Source organism: Dryobates pubescens, chromosome 4 (assembly GCF_014839835.1).
Source record: "Dryobates pubescens isolate bDryPub1 chromosome 4, bDryPub1.pri, whole genome shotgun sequence".
Taxonomy (NCBI): domain Eukaryota; kingdom Metazoa; phylum Chordata; class Aves; order Piciformes; family Picidae; genus Dryobates; species Dryobates pubescens.
The window spans coordinates 11,868,832-11,884,798 of NC_071615.1; the positions used below are offsets into that span (position 1 = coordinate 11,868,832).

The 15,967-nt window shown below is 51.5% G+C and overlaps 1 protein-coding gene across 1 annotated transcript; it reads right to left on the reverse strand.

The window, feature by feature from the left end:
• Positions 1-3,152: 3,152 nt before the first annotated feature.
• On the reverse strand, positions 3,153-15,262 carry FAM234A (family with sequence similarity 234 member A). Its single transcript, XM_009907925.2, has 11 exons — positions 14,941-15,262; positions 13,796-13,912; positions 13,418-13,606; positions 9,820-9,950; positions 7,393-7,528; positions 6,840-6,978; positions 6,101-6,241; positions 5,640-5,718; positions 5,059-5,211; positions 4,102-4,204; positions 3,153-3,950 (listed from the first exon to the last, which is right to left on the reverse strand). The coding sequence occupies exons 1-11, from the start codon at positions 15,203-15,205 to the stop codon at positions 3,739-3,741; spliced, it is 1,665 nt and encodes a 554-aa protein (XP_009906227.2). The 5' UTR covers positions 15,206-15,262; the 3' UTR covers positions 3,153-3,738.
• Between the last annotated feature and the right edge of the window lie 705 nt (positions 15,263-15,967).

The window sequence follows — 15,967 nt, forward strand, 5'->3', positions numbered from 1 at the left end:
ATGTGTGCCTGTGGCACAGCCACCACACGACTCTGCTCCAAGGGGCTCCTGGTATGGCTGAGCTGGCACACAGGGCACTCAGTCACCCTGCTGCCACTGGTGTACAGCCCCCAGGGAGGACAAAAAGCCCTTTTGAGGTGAGCCAGAGGTGCCACAGGTCACCATGCCGAGGATGCAAGGGTAGGGGCAGGCAGGGAGTGGGGCTGGCAGCTGGGCCACTCTGCCTGCCCATGGCCATTAATCTGACCAGAGGTCGAGGATGGCACTGCAGGATTATTCCCTTCCTGGGAGCCAAGCCCAGCTGGGGGAGGATTAATGCTGGTGGTTATATAAAGGAGAGGGGGGCTGGTGCCCACCAGCTCTCAGCCTTGGACCCCAGGGACAGAGCAGGCTGGGGGTGTCCCCAGCCTGCAGTAGACTAAGTGGTGCCAGCCCTCCCCCTGTGTAACAGTGTGTGGCCACTTGGGGTGCTCAGGACTGAAGCATCCTGCCCTGCCCTGCTGCAGAGCTGGGGACCCTGGCATTGAGCATAAGGATTTCTCAGCTCAGTGCTGGGGCACAGAGGGGCCATGGGGCAGGGGAAGCTGCAGAAGCCTCTGTCACAGGATGAAGCTTGGGAGCCTGGTGCTGGCAGCCACCAGGCAGTGACAGATGGTCCCATGCTCCAGGAGAGAGCGCCTGCCACGCAGCTCCCTCCGGCTTGATTCCAGTCCAAGCCCCAGCATGGGATTTTCATGCTGCTGGACTGCAGCAGGAACTCGGGGTGTAAAACCAGGTCACAGAGCCCCAGGCGGGGGGCAGGGCTGGGCTGGCCCAGCCTGGTTATTTAACTCCAGCCTCCCGCCACGCTCCCATCTCTGTCACTTGCTTTAGGGCAGAGCCAGACCAGCTCAGCCATCAAAGCATCGCCAGGACACCTGGATCCTTCCCATAAAGAAAGGTTCCTACCTTCAAGAAGCCACACAAAAGGGCTGCCAAAAAACCCTCCCTAAGTCCTGCATAACCTCAGCTGCAACAAAGCCAGGCACCATTTACAAACAATGCAAAAGAGGATTTATTGGAACCATCCCAGTTAGACCAAGTCCTACAGGGCACAATTTGCAATAAGTTAAAGACCCAAACCAAACAGTCTTAGTGTCAAAACCCACACTAACACGGGACACAGTGATAGATGCCATCATCACCCATCTGAGTTATTGAGTCAAGGCACAAAGTCATTCATTAAATACAGCAAAAACCAAACCAATGACACAGAGAAAGAAGCTGAAAAAAAGGGACTGCTTTTGTTAGGAAGGTGCTGGTTTGGCACTGATGCGTTTAGTTGAGCTGCCACAGGGAAATCTCCGTTTCCAAAGTCTCTGGAAACATGAATGGACAATTTAAAGCCAGGAAAGTGCCCCCAAAGCCAAAACCCCAGCTCTCCCAAAGAAACATTCAGTGTGCCTAAAGGCCAGGTCTGAGTGGGGATTGGAAGAGGCAGAGCATCAGAACAGTGTGACCATGGCGAGGACACAGCCTGGGCATCTTGCTCCCTGCCAGGGGAAGCTTGGTGGGATAGAATCCACACCAATGCTCAGGTCAGAGAGGGACCTAAAGCTGGGGCTCCCACTGCCCAGCTCCCTGTTCTGCCCCAGCAAGCTGAATCTGACCCTCACAGCTTAGTCCTCAGCTAAGCCATGAGGTGGGTGACTTGAGCCAGAAGACGCAGCAGAAGAGCCTGCCTGCACCCCCAGACTCCCCCAGAAATCAGCTTAGAAGGAGAGGAACAGAGGGGGAAACCCAGCATTTTAAGTCTGGGGTGCTTTGGAGGTTGTGGAGTGCTCTCCTGGGAGAATCCCCAGCTTCCTGCATAGGGATACCCCAGGACTCAGCTCTTCCAGCAGCACTCATCCCACACAGCTCCCTTGACTGCCCAAGCTATGGGGCACAGGGCAGAGGGTGCCAGGGCACCATTTGGGTCACAACCAGGCCAGTTGGAAGCAGGAGATAAGGGTCCAGGCAGACCACTGATGCTGCAGCTCATTTTGCTGCACAAGTGGGAGAGCTGAAGCTGTGTGCATGTCCCTGGGTGACATCAGCTGCCCAAGCCAGGAGCCACCCTGCAGTAGGTGAAAGCTCAGCAGTTGCTATAAGAAGTGATGCCCAACCTTACCCAAACTGATGCCCAGCCACAAGTTCCTCATCTTACAGTATTTTCACACATCCCCCAAGCTGAGACTAGGTAAGGGAAGGAGGAGCTGGCCAAGCCCCCTCCCAGCACAGCCAAACCTGAGAGAGGTTATTTGGAGGTTGTGTCTTCCACCCAGCAGTCAGGGGTGGGAGGAAGGCCAGCCCAGCAGCACAGGGCAACACAGAGCTCGTGTCTGAGCGTGGCTGCTGTGGGCACTGCAGTTCTCAGGACTGAGCAGCTGATTCAAACCATTTTCCAGGCTTTCCACCTTGTTTCTACAGCCCCCACTGGTGCCCAGCAAGGAATGGGGCAGAGCAAACATGCCACACTACCAAAGTGACCAGGGGAAACATCATTCTCACCCACCAACCTGTCCCATTCCCTCAGGCTACCAGGCTGGACAGAGAACAGCTCTTGCAGATCCTCACCCAGCACCACTCCAGTCCCCACAGCAGGGAGGCAGTGCAGCGCTCTCTTGCAGGCTGTGCTGCAAAGAGGCCTTGTGTGGTTTCCCTGAACAGCTCATGCCCACCTTGCAGCCTGTCCACTTCCTGCCAAAGGGGACAACGCTTGGAGAAGGCTCCTGGGCAGCTGCAAGGCTGGATGAGTGTTTGCAGGGCAGCTGGCACTGCCACTCAGGTACAAAGCTTCCCAGAGCAGCAAGCCCAGCTCCCAGGAAAGGTTAAAGTGTAATTATACTCTGAAAAAACGTTCTAGATCCTCTGGCACTTCAGAACCAGCATGAGAGGTGGTGTCTGTAGCAGCAGGGGTGAGCCAGCCTGGGAATCAGGGTGGTTTCCAGATCACCTACAATCACATTTGGGGCAAGGAGGAGTACTGATGCTAACTCAAGGTGGGAGACCAGCTCCCATTCTGTGTCACCAACGCTGTACAGCTTGGCTGAAAAAGCAGCAGAGACAGACACAGGTAGGCTGGTGACTGCTGAGTAGGGCACATGGGGCTCTGCTGAGGAGATAAGCCATTTTTTAAGTATAATATCACTTTACCCTGCACTCTGCTGGCCCAGGTGACCCTCAGCCGCATCGTCTCCACCATGGCTGGGGTCCACCGCTACACCTCCCTCCATGACTGCCAAAGCAGGGGCCCAAACCCAGGAGGAGAGCAACTGCAGATCCACCCACAGGCAAGTGCCTCTGCCACAGCCAGGAGAGCTGACTCAGGAAGGAAACCTAACATCACACACCAAGCTCCACAAGAAATCACCATCTCCGGCATCCCCAGCGAGCAAGTGCTCTGCTGCAGCACCAGCTGAGCCAGCACAGCCTGTGGGCACAGAAGGACGGAGGGGGAAGCCCTCCTCCCCGAGCTGACGACACTTCAGTGGTGGCCAAGCACTGAAGTCCCATCAGATCTGAGGATGGGTGTGCTGGCAGCTGCCTCACAGCCTGGGCATCCCCAGACACTGGAGGTGTTTCCTTGCCAGCCATGCTTTGGTTCATGGATGGAGAAAGGCAGCTTCTCACTTGACTCTGTGAGCTGGGCTGGCAGGGGAGAGGCAGCCTGGAGATGCCCGGCCCAGGGTGGCCTCTCCCCATCCCTTGGCAGGCTCAGGCTCGGCTCTGGAATCGCATCCTGTAGAGGCGGTCCCGGACGTACTGCTCGCTGTCCACAGCCACCTGGTTCAGCCAGATCACCCTGCTCTCAGAGACATCCTCCTTCAGCTTCCTCTTCATCAGAGACACCAGCCCCGGCTCCTCGCCGGCCCGAGGGCCCCTCAGCAGCACGTAGCAGGCGTGGCGGCTCCGCTCAAAGAGTGCAGCTGGAACGCAGAGCGGAGGGAAAAGCCCAGCTCAGGTCTGTGTTCAGTCTGACCACCAGACCCAACACCATGCTCCCAGAGCCCAGCAGGTACCAGATGGCCAGAGTCCTCCTGCACCATCTCGCAGGAGGGCTGGGAGCAGAGGACTTACCATCAAAGGCAATCACTTGCTCTGTGCTATTGCGGAGCTCCAACAGGACATTCGTGTAGGAAGGATGGAACAGATACAGCTTCTGGAGAGGAGCTCTGGATCTCTGCAACCAAAATCACTCCATCAGGACAGGGACCCACATGTCATCCCGGAGCCAATGCCAGCACCAGGCTCAGCTGCTGCCCGTGTTCCACAGAATACATCCAGTCAGGTACCTGTCCAGGCCTGCCCAACTTGCCCCTGTTCTTACTGCTGCATGCTCTCCTCCCACCCTGAGCTCCCCACACAGAGCAGCTCTGTCTACTACAGGCAGGAGAGAGATTTTTGCCTTAGGGCTGGTGGAATCAGTTAAGGAAAACCCAGGAAGCTCCACTGGTGTCTGGGCATGCTCCAAGACACAACCTGTCACGGTGGCTGCCTGCCTCAGAGGGCTCAGATCTGCAGCTGAGCTCTGCATCAAGGCTGCCAGCAACGGTCCTGGCACAGGGAGAGGATGTTCACATGGCCATGGGACATTACCATGTGCAGTACTGCCACAGAAGGCTCCCAGTCAAACAGCAGCAACACCAGAGGTACCAAACCTGCAGCCTCTCACCTCCCGTACAGTTCCACACCAAGGCAGGGCTCTGGGCAGTGCAGTGACTTCACTCACACAGCCACAACGTCTCTTCTCTCTACTTAGCAAAGCTGAGGATGACAAAAGCTGCTGTGCCACCACCAGCTGCTAGCAGGGATACTGCTACAGATGTTCTGAGGACCCAGTAGAGACCAGACCACATGCAGAGATCTGCCTGCTTGTAGCAGACCAGGCTGGTCATCAACCACGCAGGCAGTGCAGGAGGCTGCAGTGTCAGTGGCACGGACAGATGTCAATGTGAACCCTGGGAGAAGGTGGCAGCTGCACTCAGTTCTGGCCCAGAGTCTGCAGAACAGGAACCACCCAGCAGCCCTTCTCACCGTTTCATTCCCTGGTGCCTGGTATTCACCCCAGATGAGGAAGGCAGACCGATGATCAGCAGTAGAAAGTGTGGCTGGCCCAGGGCTCTCTGCTCTCCAGTTCAGCTTCAGGTCCCACTGGACTGCACCAGATCCACTCTCAACGATCATAACCTAGCAGGGAGGAATGAGAAGGAACTCGAATCAAAGAGCTCTAACAAGCCATGAGAGAGAAGTCAAGTCAGCTGTCTCTCCACCACACTGTCTATGGGAACAAGTTTCTGACACATGGGAAGATGAGGAGGTACTTCAAGCTGAGCATCACAGAGCTGTGAGACCTGGGGCAGGCCACGTCAGAGCACAGTCACAAGTTCTGCAGCTATTTCAAGGGGTTCAGAGCTTCGTCACTGAAGCCTCTTGCTGAGAAGAGAATTAAAGTGCCTGAGCTGCCTTCAATAACCTGTTGAAAGAAATCCTTTCCCAGCCTAAAGCTTCCTAAATTCAGCCAGAGGGAACACATCCCACCAGCTGTCCTCGCCTCAGTGCCTGCCTGAGCTGCGACATGCAGAGAGAAGGGAAATTAAAAGGAAGAGATTTCAAACCTTCTTCCTGTTGGGGCTGATTTCACTCTCAAGGACAATACCAAGAACATCAGGTTTGAAGTAACCAAACAGCGGCTCCCTAAGGGACAGAAAGAAAAGGGAGAGATCAAAGCACACCCTGATGGCCTGGGGACACCTTGTTCCTTTCAGAGCAGCTTCTATCCTCCTACCACCCCCTGGGTAAGAGATTTGACTGCTACATTAGGTGAGTCTGGTACCCCTCCCAAGCCTGAGCCCAGTCCTGGAACAGCCACATCATGGCAGGCACAGGTGAAGAATCAAAGCTTTGGGCTCCTCCAGTTTGAAGCAGCACCTGGTATTTGCTAGCAGAGGACACAACACAAGGTCGAGATGTGACCACAGAGCAGGCTCCTGTGTTTGGAATGAAGAAAACAAAATAGCACCTGGGAGGACACTGTGAGCCTGGCACTGCCACCCCTGGCCCAGATGGGTAACCCTACCTGACAACATGGGACACGTTGAGGCTCCACACGCTCTGGAGGCTGCGTGTGCTGAGCAGCGTGGCCATCTCCGAGCTCACGACCAGGAGGTTCTCCTGTGACGGCCCAGGGATCTTCGTCAGGTAACGAATGTCTGCAGAGCTGAACGAGGACACAAAACGATTACCTGAGAGCCCTGGGGCTGCTGAGCCTGGAGAAGTGGATTTGAGCAATGCTCTGCAAGAGATGAAGGCTGAGGGGCAAGAGGCCGGGGCCCGACTCTTGTCAGTGGTGCAAGAGGCAATGGGCATAAACTGGAACCCAGGAGGTTCCATCTGAACATGAGGAGAAACTTCGGTGTGAGGGTGCTGGAACCCTGGAGCAGGCTGCCCAGAGAGATTGTGGAGTCTCCTCTGGAGAGATCTCAAACTCGCTTGGCCATTGTGATCCTGGGCAACTGCTGTGGGTGGATGATCTCCAGAGGTCCCTTCCATGCTGGGATTCTGTGATTATGCTTTCTACATTGTGGATGGTTTAATTTTGGGGTTTTGTTTTTTCCCCTGCACAGTAAACACAAATAGGAAACCCAGCCTGGCTTCCTTCCTTTCCTGTGAAACTCTGACCAGGCCACCAGCATCAGCCCTCTCCCCAGGCTTTGGCTCTGCTCCCAATCCAAAAGTGAGGTGGCCAGTAAAGAGCAAAGCCACAGCAGTCACGCTGTCAGGAGCACCAATGCCCTCCACCCACCACCACCTCACACCTGAGAAGGGAGAAGCGGTGTGTGGCACCGTCAATGTTCTTCTCCCACTGAGGATCTTGCTCAAGGCCAGGAAGCTTCATTTCCATCCCAGTTGCTGCACTGTAGAGATCTTTCAGGGAATATGCATAGAGAGAGTTTTCTGTGCAAAAAAGAAAGTGAGAATGAGGGAGCTGAGTTATCCTGCCCTTCCTCTGAACTCTCCTTTCCAGAGCTGGCAGATGAACTGTATTTTTAGGGCTTGCATCATAGAATTGTAGTGGTATTTTGAGACTCCAGCCTGCTTTTGAATGCTTTTAACATCTTATCTCCTCATAATCCAACTGTTCCACAGTAATCATTTGCTATAAATGACTATTTAAACCTTATATTCTCAAATAAAATTACCACAGTATGGAACAATCCCTGGTTCAAGCAGAATTCCCCCCCTCCCTTCCCTGAATGTCCTTGAATAGCTCTTTTGCCAGGTGAAAGCAGGACCCAGCCTTTCAGGATGCAAAGTCCTCTTTCAGACCTGTGATTCCACTCTGCAGGCTGGCCCCAAACACAACTGTACCTGTATAGAAAAGGAAGTATGAGGAGGAGGAGGAGGCCAGGTCCAGCCTCACATAGCGAGCTTGGCCATCCACATCCAGGCTGCCAGGGGAGCCAATTTGTTTGCCTGTTTTTCCTGAATGGATGAAGGTCTTAATCTACACAGAGAAGGGATTAAAAAAATAGAAAGGTTAAAGCTGGACCATGCTGTCACTGCTCCAGCTCAGGGGTTTTCCACAGCTTCTGAGCAGCTGGTACTGAACAGCAGCTGAATGGGAAGAGCACAGGCTTGAACGAAAAGTCTCTCCCTGGTTTTGGAGGTGTGGGCATGGGTTGGATGACCCCTTTGCTGTGAATACTTCTGCAAGCTTGAAAACCACTCTGAGCACAGCCACAGATTTTACTGTCTCTGCCAAGCCCTCTCTGCAGGCTGGCACTGCTGGACAGCAAGCCCCAGCTTTGCTCAGGACAGCAAAGATCAATTCAAGTCTATTGAGCAGTGACAGTGATGGAGAGGACTGAAGGGCAGAAACAAAGCAGCACGTGAACACAGAGAGAAACCTGTCTTCACATGGTAGCTCTGCTAAATATTTCAAGTGTCCTAATCTAGTCCTCCCAAGGCTGACATGAGCCCAAGAAGAAAAAAAAAGAGCTGACAGGTTTCTTTATATTCTTTATGGAGGGCAACAGAATCCAGTAAAACATTTCACCCAGGAGAATGAAGGCTGAAATCAAGATGAGATTCAAATGTCTTGTAACAGGCATGGCCCAGGGAGAGCAATACACACCAGGGAAAAGAGAAACACCAGACCAGGAGAAACAGCACCCACCAGAGATGCTGAGTCAGGCAAGAACCCTTCCCTCTCCCTTCAGAGGCAGGGATTAGGAAAGAGAAGGAAGCCAGCTGCTCTCTCAAAGTGAGTCTGGAGTTTGCTGAGGAGGATGAGGAAAATACTGGAAAGGGAGAGCAATGTGTCCACCAGCTGTTCCCAGCCTCCTGCACTGGGAGGAGACACATACCAGCTCTGGTAGACACCTTCACCTTGCCCTGGTTCAGCAGCTGCCCTGGGACAGTAACAGCCAAAGGTGTTCACACAGTGAATAAGAATACACACCAGGCTACTCGCGGCACTGCTTAACACCTCTGTGTGCTGCTTCAGCCCACCCCGCCCTGAACACCATCTTAGGTTTCCAGATTGTTCCTGCTGAAGCTTGCAGCAGGCAGGGGTAAATGAGGCTCTCAGAAAAAGCTAGCTGCCTTCTAAATCCCCTGCACACAGACCCTTCCCCACAGGCTGCTCAAAGCTCTGCAGCAGTGTGATGCAACACTCAGCTTCAGCCCTCCTTAGCAACAAAGCTACTTCACAGCAGGGCTGAATCTCCCTTTGGAGGCTGCCTTTCCCAGGGCTGCAGAGCTCCTCTTGGGCTCCCTGTGCCCTGTTTGATTTCTCAGAAGAGAATGTATTGTTACTGAAGTTGACAGAATGCTTGCCAAATCCAGAGGGAAGAAGGGATTCCATACCAAGATAGCTAGAGAGGGTAAATGGAAAACAAATCCAGAGGCAGTCTTGCAGAACAGAGACCACATTCAAACATTTCTTGTCTGCCTCAGATTAAAGAAAAAGAAGTCTTGAGATAATTGGGATAGCAGAAGCAAAGAGGAAAGAAAACAGAAGAGAAATGTAGGAGTGGGAGAGGATGGAATTTCTGATGACTCTGGCAACAGCAAAGCCTTGGACAGCAGAACCCTGTTTACTTATGGAGTACTCTGGAGGACACAGGGCTCCCACCCCTCCCATCAGACTGGCAGGGAACTGTAGCTTTAAACAGGACAGACTGTGCATGCAGATGATGCCCTACCACTCACATGGGGATGCAGATGTTTTCTATAAAACTACTTTTAGCTACATGACTTTGCCCCTCTAAGCCATGGGAAAAGCAACGTCAGAAGGGAGATTACACAACTGGCAGCAACTTCTCTAAGAGAGCCCCGGTCAGAATAAACCAGCACAGCAACACCAGGAAGGGAGCTGGGCAAAGCAGACCACAGGCAGTGCTATGAGAGGCATCAGGAAAAGGCAGGGGTGGCACAGAAGTGCTGGCTGTCAGCCATGCTTTGATATAAGAGCCAAACATGTCAGGGTTTGCTGCCTTCCACTTCTGTGAGCAGAGCCCCAGAAAAGCACAAGCTCACCCCACCCAGGCTCCCTCCACACACAGCCAGGAGCCCTGGCTGACGAGGGGCAGGGATTCCTGACTAGCTTTTCTCTCTCTTTTCTTTTTTTTTTTTAAAGCCATAAAACACTTGCAGGAACCTACCCTAAGCCCACAGAAATAAATCAGAGGCCTCTGGATGCTTCCTCTTAGAAGGCAAGATGGAAATAAATAGCATTGCTGCCAGCCGCTGTGGTTCGGCCACTGCTTTTATCACACCCTCAGAGCGACATACCTTAGCTCCTGTAGCAATAAAGATGATCAGGTCCTGAACTCCATCACTATCCACATCTGGAATCACTGACACAGGAGCCAGCACAGTGTAATTAGCTCCAAAGTCACTGGACTGTCTCCACTGAACTTCCCCTGGAAGACAGATGTATTGGGAAATGTTCACTGAACTGTGCTAGCTTGAGAGGCTTTCACCAAGTGTTTGCAGCAGCCAGCCAGGTACAGCCTACAAGCACCACAAACCAGGCACATTTAAGCTCTGTGAGGCACCTTGGAGCATTTTAATGGAGTCCCAGTATCCACAGTTTCAACTTCTATTGGAAAGTAATTCTGGCTGCCTGCACAAGCACACCCAAACATCCCAGGTCAAATTAACCCACAGGACACAGGGACAAGCTTCTCTGCAGGTCAGCACATAGAGAGTCTTCATTGTGATCTAAAACCTTGCTGCCATGTACTTAAATCTGCACAGACATCTGAAGACCATAAAGCAGCCACACTGAGCACAGTCTTGCAGCTACTCATAACAAAACCTTTGTTTGCTGCAACTTGTCTCCTGCAGATGTTCAGCCACAACTGAGTTCCCATTCCACCTCTCCATTCTTCAAAGAACAAGCACAGCACAGTCAAACCTGTTTGTAACTAGAGGTAGTAAAGCTTTGGCTTTTAAAACTGGTGTTTGTGTGTGTGTGGAGTTTCCCTTCAAGAGCTCCAGGCTAGGTGGGTGACTACTTCACACACTCTGCCCAGGGCTGCTGGTCGCTTCCCAGTCACTGCTCAGCGGAATTCAGTGAGGTGCAGGGAGTTCTGGGAGTTCTGCTTTTGAAGGAAGAGTTAAGTGACTAAGTAGGAGCTCAGAGGGGAAATGCTTACCCTCCCCTTTAAGCAGGATCTCACAGACAGCAATTAGCATTTCAGGAATGCATCTGCTCTTTGTCAGAAGAGCAGTGGCACTGCAGGCCAAGGAATTACTACCTGACCCGCCTGCTATCATTTAAGGCAGGCTGCAGTTCCAGCAGGATTTCTCCAAAGCTTTCACTGAAACACTGGAAAAAATACTTGGATTTGTTACTATGACAACAGATGTGAAGCAGAAGATTGCCCCTAGGAAATCATGGGAAGGCAGAGAATTTTACCCCTGATGAAAACAAAGAGGCAAAGGAAGGAGAAGACTGAAGTTTTCAATAGCTATACCCTTGAGCACAGCCCAAAGCTCCCAGAGGAAGGCCAGGCTGATGGAATCTGCATGCCAGCACACAGGACTCTGCTCCTTGCTGCTCAGACAGTAGGTGTAGCATTGGAGGACACACATCACCTTCTAAAAAGAGCAGTCTGACTTAACAAACACAGGTAACAGGGAGACAGATTCAACACAAAGCTTTGAGAAGCTTTCATGGTCTAACACCTGCTCCTGAAATGAACCCCACCCTGCTCCACCAACAGGAGATGGCAAGACCCAGTCTGACATCCCTCTGGGTGTCACGGTGCCTCCTCAGAGCACCAGGTCACAGCAGAAGCAGGGCAACAGAAGCTAAGATAGAAATTAGACAAGTGCCCAGACAGCACATCTCACCTGGGTGAAAGGCTGAGCTCTTTGCTCCAGAAGGAAGAAAACTATGATTTACATGACTTGAGTTCAGCTCTCACTTTAAGCAGCTGCAGAAGCAGCAGAGACTTTTCTCCCTGCCAGACATTCTCCAGGTTGGATTTCTGGTTTATTTGGTGATTTCTCTCACAGAAGCAATTTTATACAACTGATCTTTGTGGTCCCCTTTCTGCCATATCCTTTAGGAGATCAGAACTGCTCACGGGGTTCACAACTATCCCTTAGGAGACCAGAACTGCTCACAGGGCCCACCACTCAGGCTGCTGGAGGGTAAGGATATGAGGGGTGGTGTAACACAACACACCTGTCCTCTTCCTTAAGTCTCTGTTTCTGGCCCTAGCAGAGATGGAGTACGTAGCTACACAGACTTTTGCTCTGACCTGGAACAGCTAATCTTAAGCTATTGTGTCCCAGTTTGCTTGTAAGATTAACATGCAGGAATGTCAGATGTCCCACACAAACAGAATCCTGCCCTCCCACCCTTTCCTTATTGTTTGTTCAGGTCATTTCTTTTGGAGACAAGCCTTAACATAACTTGAACCGATAGGAACACTCTAACTTTATCAGCATTTAAAGATCAAAACCACATCAGAAGCTTTCAGATGATAATCTGCCTGCTTCTCCTTCAGTCTTCCTACAGGCAGAGGCTAGGCAACCCGAGAGCCCTGGAAGCTCACCAATCCTCCACCTGGATGAATCATCAACAACTAAAGGTTGCTCTGACTGCTGTTTTTAGCACAATGTGATCTAAGTCAGAGTTTGCCACTTTAAATACATTTAGCCTATTTAAATACATTTTATTCTGCTCTGTCCCCCTAACCCCCAGTAAAAGAACTATGCTAAGAAAACCCTTTTAACCTACTTAACCACACAAAGGTATCAAGTATGTCAGTTTCTGGGTTATTCACTTTTCTACCTGAAGCAACTTTTCATCTCATGCTTTTTAGTTCACCCATGGAACATTTCCTTACCATATTGTTGCTGTGCCCTGTGGCTTAGCCTGGTTCCCTCTCTCCATGCTTGTGCAATTTCTTTACTGCTGTCTTTAGTTACATGCCTTTGGCTCAGCAGTCACCTGTCTACACTTTGACCTAAAAGCAACCACTTCATTAATAGCCTATAAATAACCTGTGCTAAAGCCTACTGATGAGGGTACTAAGCCATCTCAGTTGGTACAGAAGTTTTCCAGCTCTGTGCTCTACACTTCCTTCTGCACTGCAAATTAAAACCTGTGCTGGCTTTTCCTCAGATTTCTCTTGCAGGGTGTGAGGGGTTCAACACCAGATTCAGACAGGATTCTAGATATGTTTCCAAGCATTGTTTAGAACCTTGGAAAGAGTGGCTCTCCAAATAGAAATTATTTCAGGCTTCACCAGTGAGGAAGGTTCAACATGCAATCAATGGCCACTGCCCTGTGCCTAGAGAAGTGCTGCCACTCTTTGTCCTCACCAGGACAGGTTAGATGATGATTAATTTCTCCATCTGTAGGTTCAGAAATTAAGAAGGCTTTCCAGAGGGACCAGGAAAAATCCTGGACTGCTGAAACTGTTGAGTCCTTAACCTAAGTGCTCTCCTTGATGACTTCAGCATCACAGATCCCTGAACTCTCACTCCTCTTGCTGCTGCAGGCACCCGCACGCAAAATGCCTGAGAAGCACTGCAGGTGCATGTTTGTGTCCAACCCCTGAGATACAAAGTGACACTCAGAGCTAGTGACTGCTTCTCCTGCTTCAAAAGCTGTTGAAATGCTGGTCTTGTAATACAGCTTCTGGAATAAAGCACCAGAGCAGTGGCCAGCCTTTGAACAGGGGCTGAGAGAGCAGAGGCTTCCCAACGGCCCAGCACAGGGCTGTCGAAAGAACAAAACCCTTGCACCCATTGTTCATGGACCAGCAAGTCATGTCACACTGACATCCCCAGCCTCTGAGGTCTGAAGGCCACCAGGTGAGATGAGCAAGCAGCAGCATCTTCTGTGTGGCAGTAGGACCCTGCTCACCTGTGTGCAGACTGACTGCCATGAGGGATGTTCGCTTCCCCACCACCAGGCAAGCCTGGGGCCCGGCTCCGCCGAGCTGCTGGATGCCACACTGCAGCCACTCCACGTCCTCAGCAGCAGGCCTCTCCCACAGCACTCTGCCATTCGTGCCAGACACAGCAGCCAGGAAGGCACACGGAGAAGGCAGACCTGAGGAGAAGAGGAGTCAGAGAAACCTTTGCTACTCTGCGCCACCCAAGAGCTGGGACTCACTCAGGTCCTCTCCCCACCCAGCTAACCTGGTTTTCTCTCCCAGACCCAGAGCAGCCTCACTAATTACAGCTAGAAGAGCAAGAACAGCCCTTTTACTGCAAGGCTTTCTGTTTCTGAAGCAGCTACCTTCATCCAGACAGGATCTGTTAAAGCTGCCACTGCCGTTGCCAGCTTTGAAAGCGAAGATCACATCTTGCACTTTGTCTTCATTCACATCTTCTACAGCAAGAAACTGGTAGGCCCCTGGAAGGGAAGACAAGCCAGGCAGTGGTGAGGATTGCCTCAGCTAACAGCAGAGCTGGCTGGAGCATAAACCAAATTCCTCGAGACCTACTCACTGCCTCCATCTCTGACAGAGTAGCATGAGGACAAATCTGCTTTGATGTTTAAAAAAAGCCATCTACATAAGGACATAAGTGGCAGAGGACATTTGAAACTTGCTGTCCCCCAGAGGATTTCTCTTTTTTGAAAGCCAAGCAGCCATAATTTGAACTATGTTAAACAAAGAACCAAAGCTGGTGTGGGGTTGCTATTCCCGAAATACACAAAACAACAAACCCAAACTTATGAAACCCAGCCCTAAATATTCCATCTTTCTCATCCTCAGCTAAAAGCAGTCTTCTGCAGCTCAGAGCAGCACAACTTGGGATTTCTGCACCCCCTCTCAGAGCTCAGTCCCCACTGGTGAGTACTGGCCCTGCGTTTACAGCACAAGCAGCACGTTCCCTCTGCACACAGAACTAGCAGAAAGCTCTCCCAGAAGCAAAGGCTGAGCCACCAGGGAGCAGTACCCAGGTTAAAGAGACAACCAAAGCAGCTATAAATAGCTGCAGTTTATCAAAACCCAACAAGATGCAATTCCTCTTTTTGCCTTCCTGTTACCCAGGGAGGGAAGTCAGGAAGCCATACTGGCAGAAGGAGCACCAAACTGTGCCTGTATCTCAGCTCAAACTTCAAGGGAAGTTTTACAGCCCAAATGCCAACAAAGATTTGCTCCTCCACAGCCTTCCCCAGGTTGTTTTCCCAAACGAGGTCAGCCTGCTACCTCGTCAAAGCATCAGAGCAGCATCTCATTTCCCCACTAGATCCTGTAAACACCTCCTGAAAGGCCACTCCAATTATGACGGGCCACTGCTTATCCAGGTCAGGTATTCACAGCTCTTGCTCCCAAGGGCAGCATCCCTGCAGACCTGGCTCCAGGTCTGAGGCAGAGGTCCACAACTCAAACTGGTGGCACAGGAAGGAAGCAAGCATTTGTTTCGCAAGCTCACCTGCACTGTCGTAGTTTCGGAACCAGGTTCTTTCTGAAACAGGCCGCTCCGGGCAAGGAATGATGAAGGAGAAGGCAAAGACGATGATCAGACACAGGAAGAGGGAGATGAAGAAGGCAGCAGTGCGCCAGCGGGAGAGCCGTGACAGCCGTGGGGACTGCTTGATGATAATTCTTCTCTCCACAGAGTTCTCGTGGTTCTCCTGAGCTTTCGCATCCTCGGTCTTCAGAGGGTGGATCTCGGCTTCCGAGTCTTTGTTATCCATGGCAGCTCATTCATCCGTGCCCAGCCAGCCCCCTCCCCTTCACCTGGCAACAAAGGGGAGAGAGGTTAGAACAGATTTGGGGATATATCCAAAACCCCATCAAAATCTGCTGTTGCCTCCTGATGGTCACGCTGGAAATGGGAGGTGAACAACCACTGAATTGTCACAGAGCTGGATACAAAGCACTGCTGGGGCCGGGGGTCTCCCACATGGAGTGATGGGATGCAGAAACAGCACTATTCTTTCTTCAGAGGAGATCAGCTCTGCTAGACCCAAACAAAAAGGCTACAGTCTCTCTGGACCATGGACTGACTGGCATGAAGATCTCACAAAACACACCGAAAGCTCCTTTAGCTGCAAAGACTTCTTGTCACCTCCAGCGTATGCCGGGCTTACTCCTGTCTGCAGAGGTGAAAGGAAACACTTGTGACCTTTACATCCCAGCACAGGGCTGCTCCCTTCTGTAATGAGCACTTGAGCTACCCCAGGAGAGAAACAAACACCACCATATTCTCTGTAGGAACAAACTGAAGCTGTTCAGCACCTTCTCAGATGAGAAACCACTCCACAGGGTTAGTCAGAAGGCAAGGGAGGTGTGTGGTGTGACTTCCCTCCCCAGAGGAAAAAGAAGTCACAAGTTGAGCCTAAAATTGGGCAAAGGTGATTTCCTCAGAAAGAAGAGCTAACAACTGCTGTTGTATTTTATCCTGATATAAATCATAATCTTGAGCTACAATAACAGGGAGGTTCTGTGCTAATTTG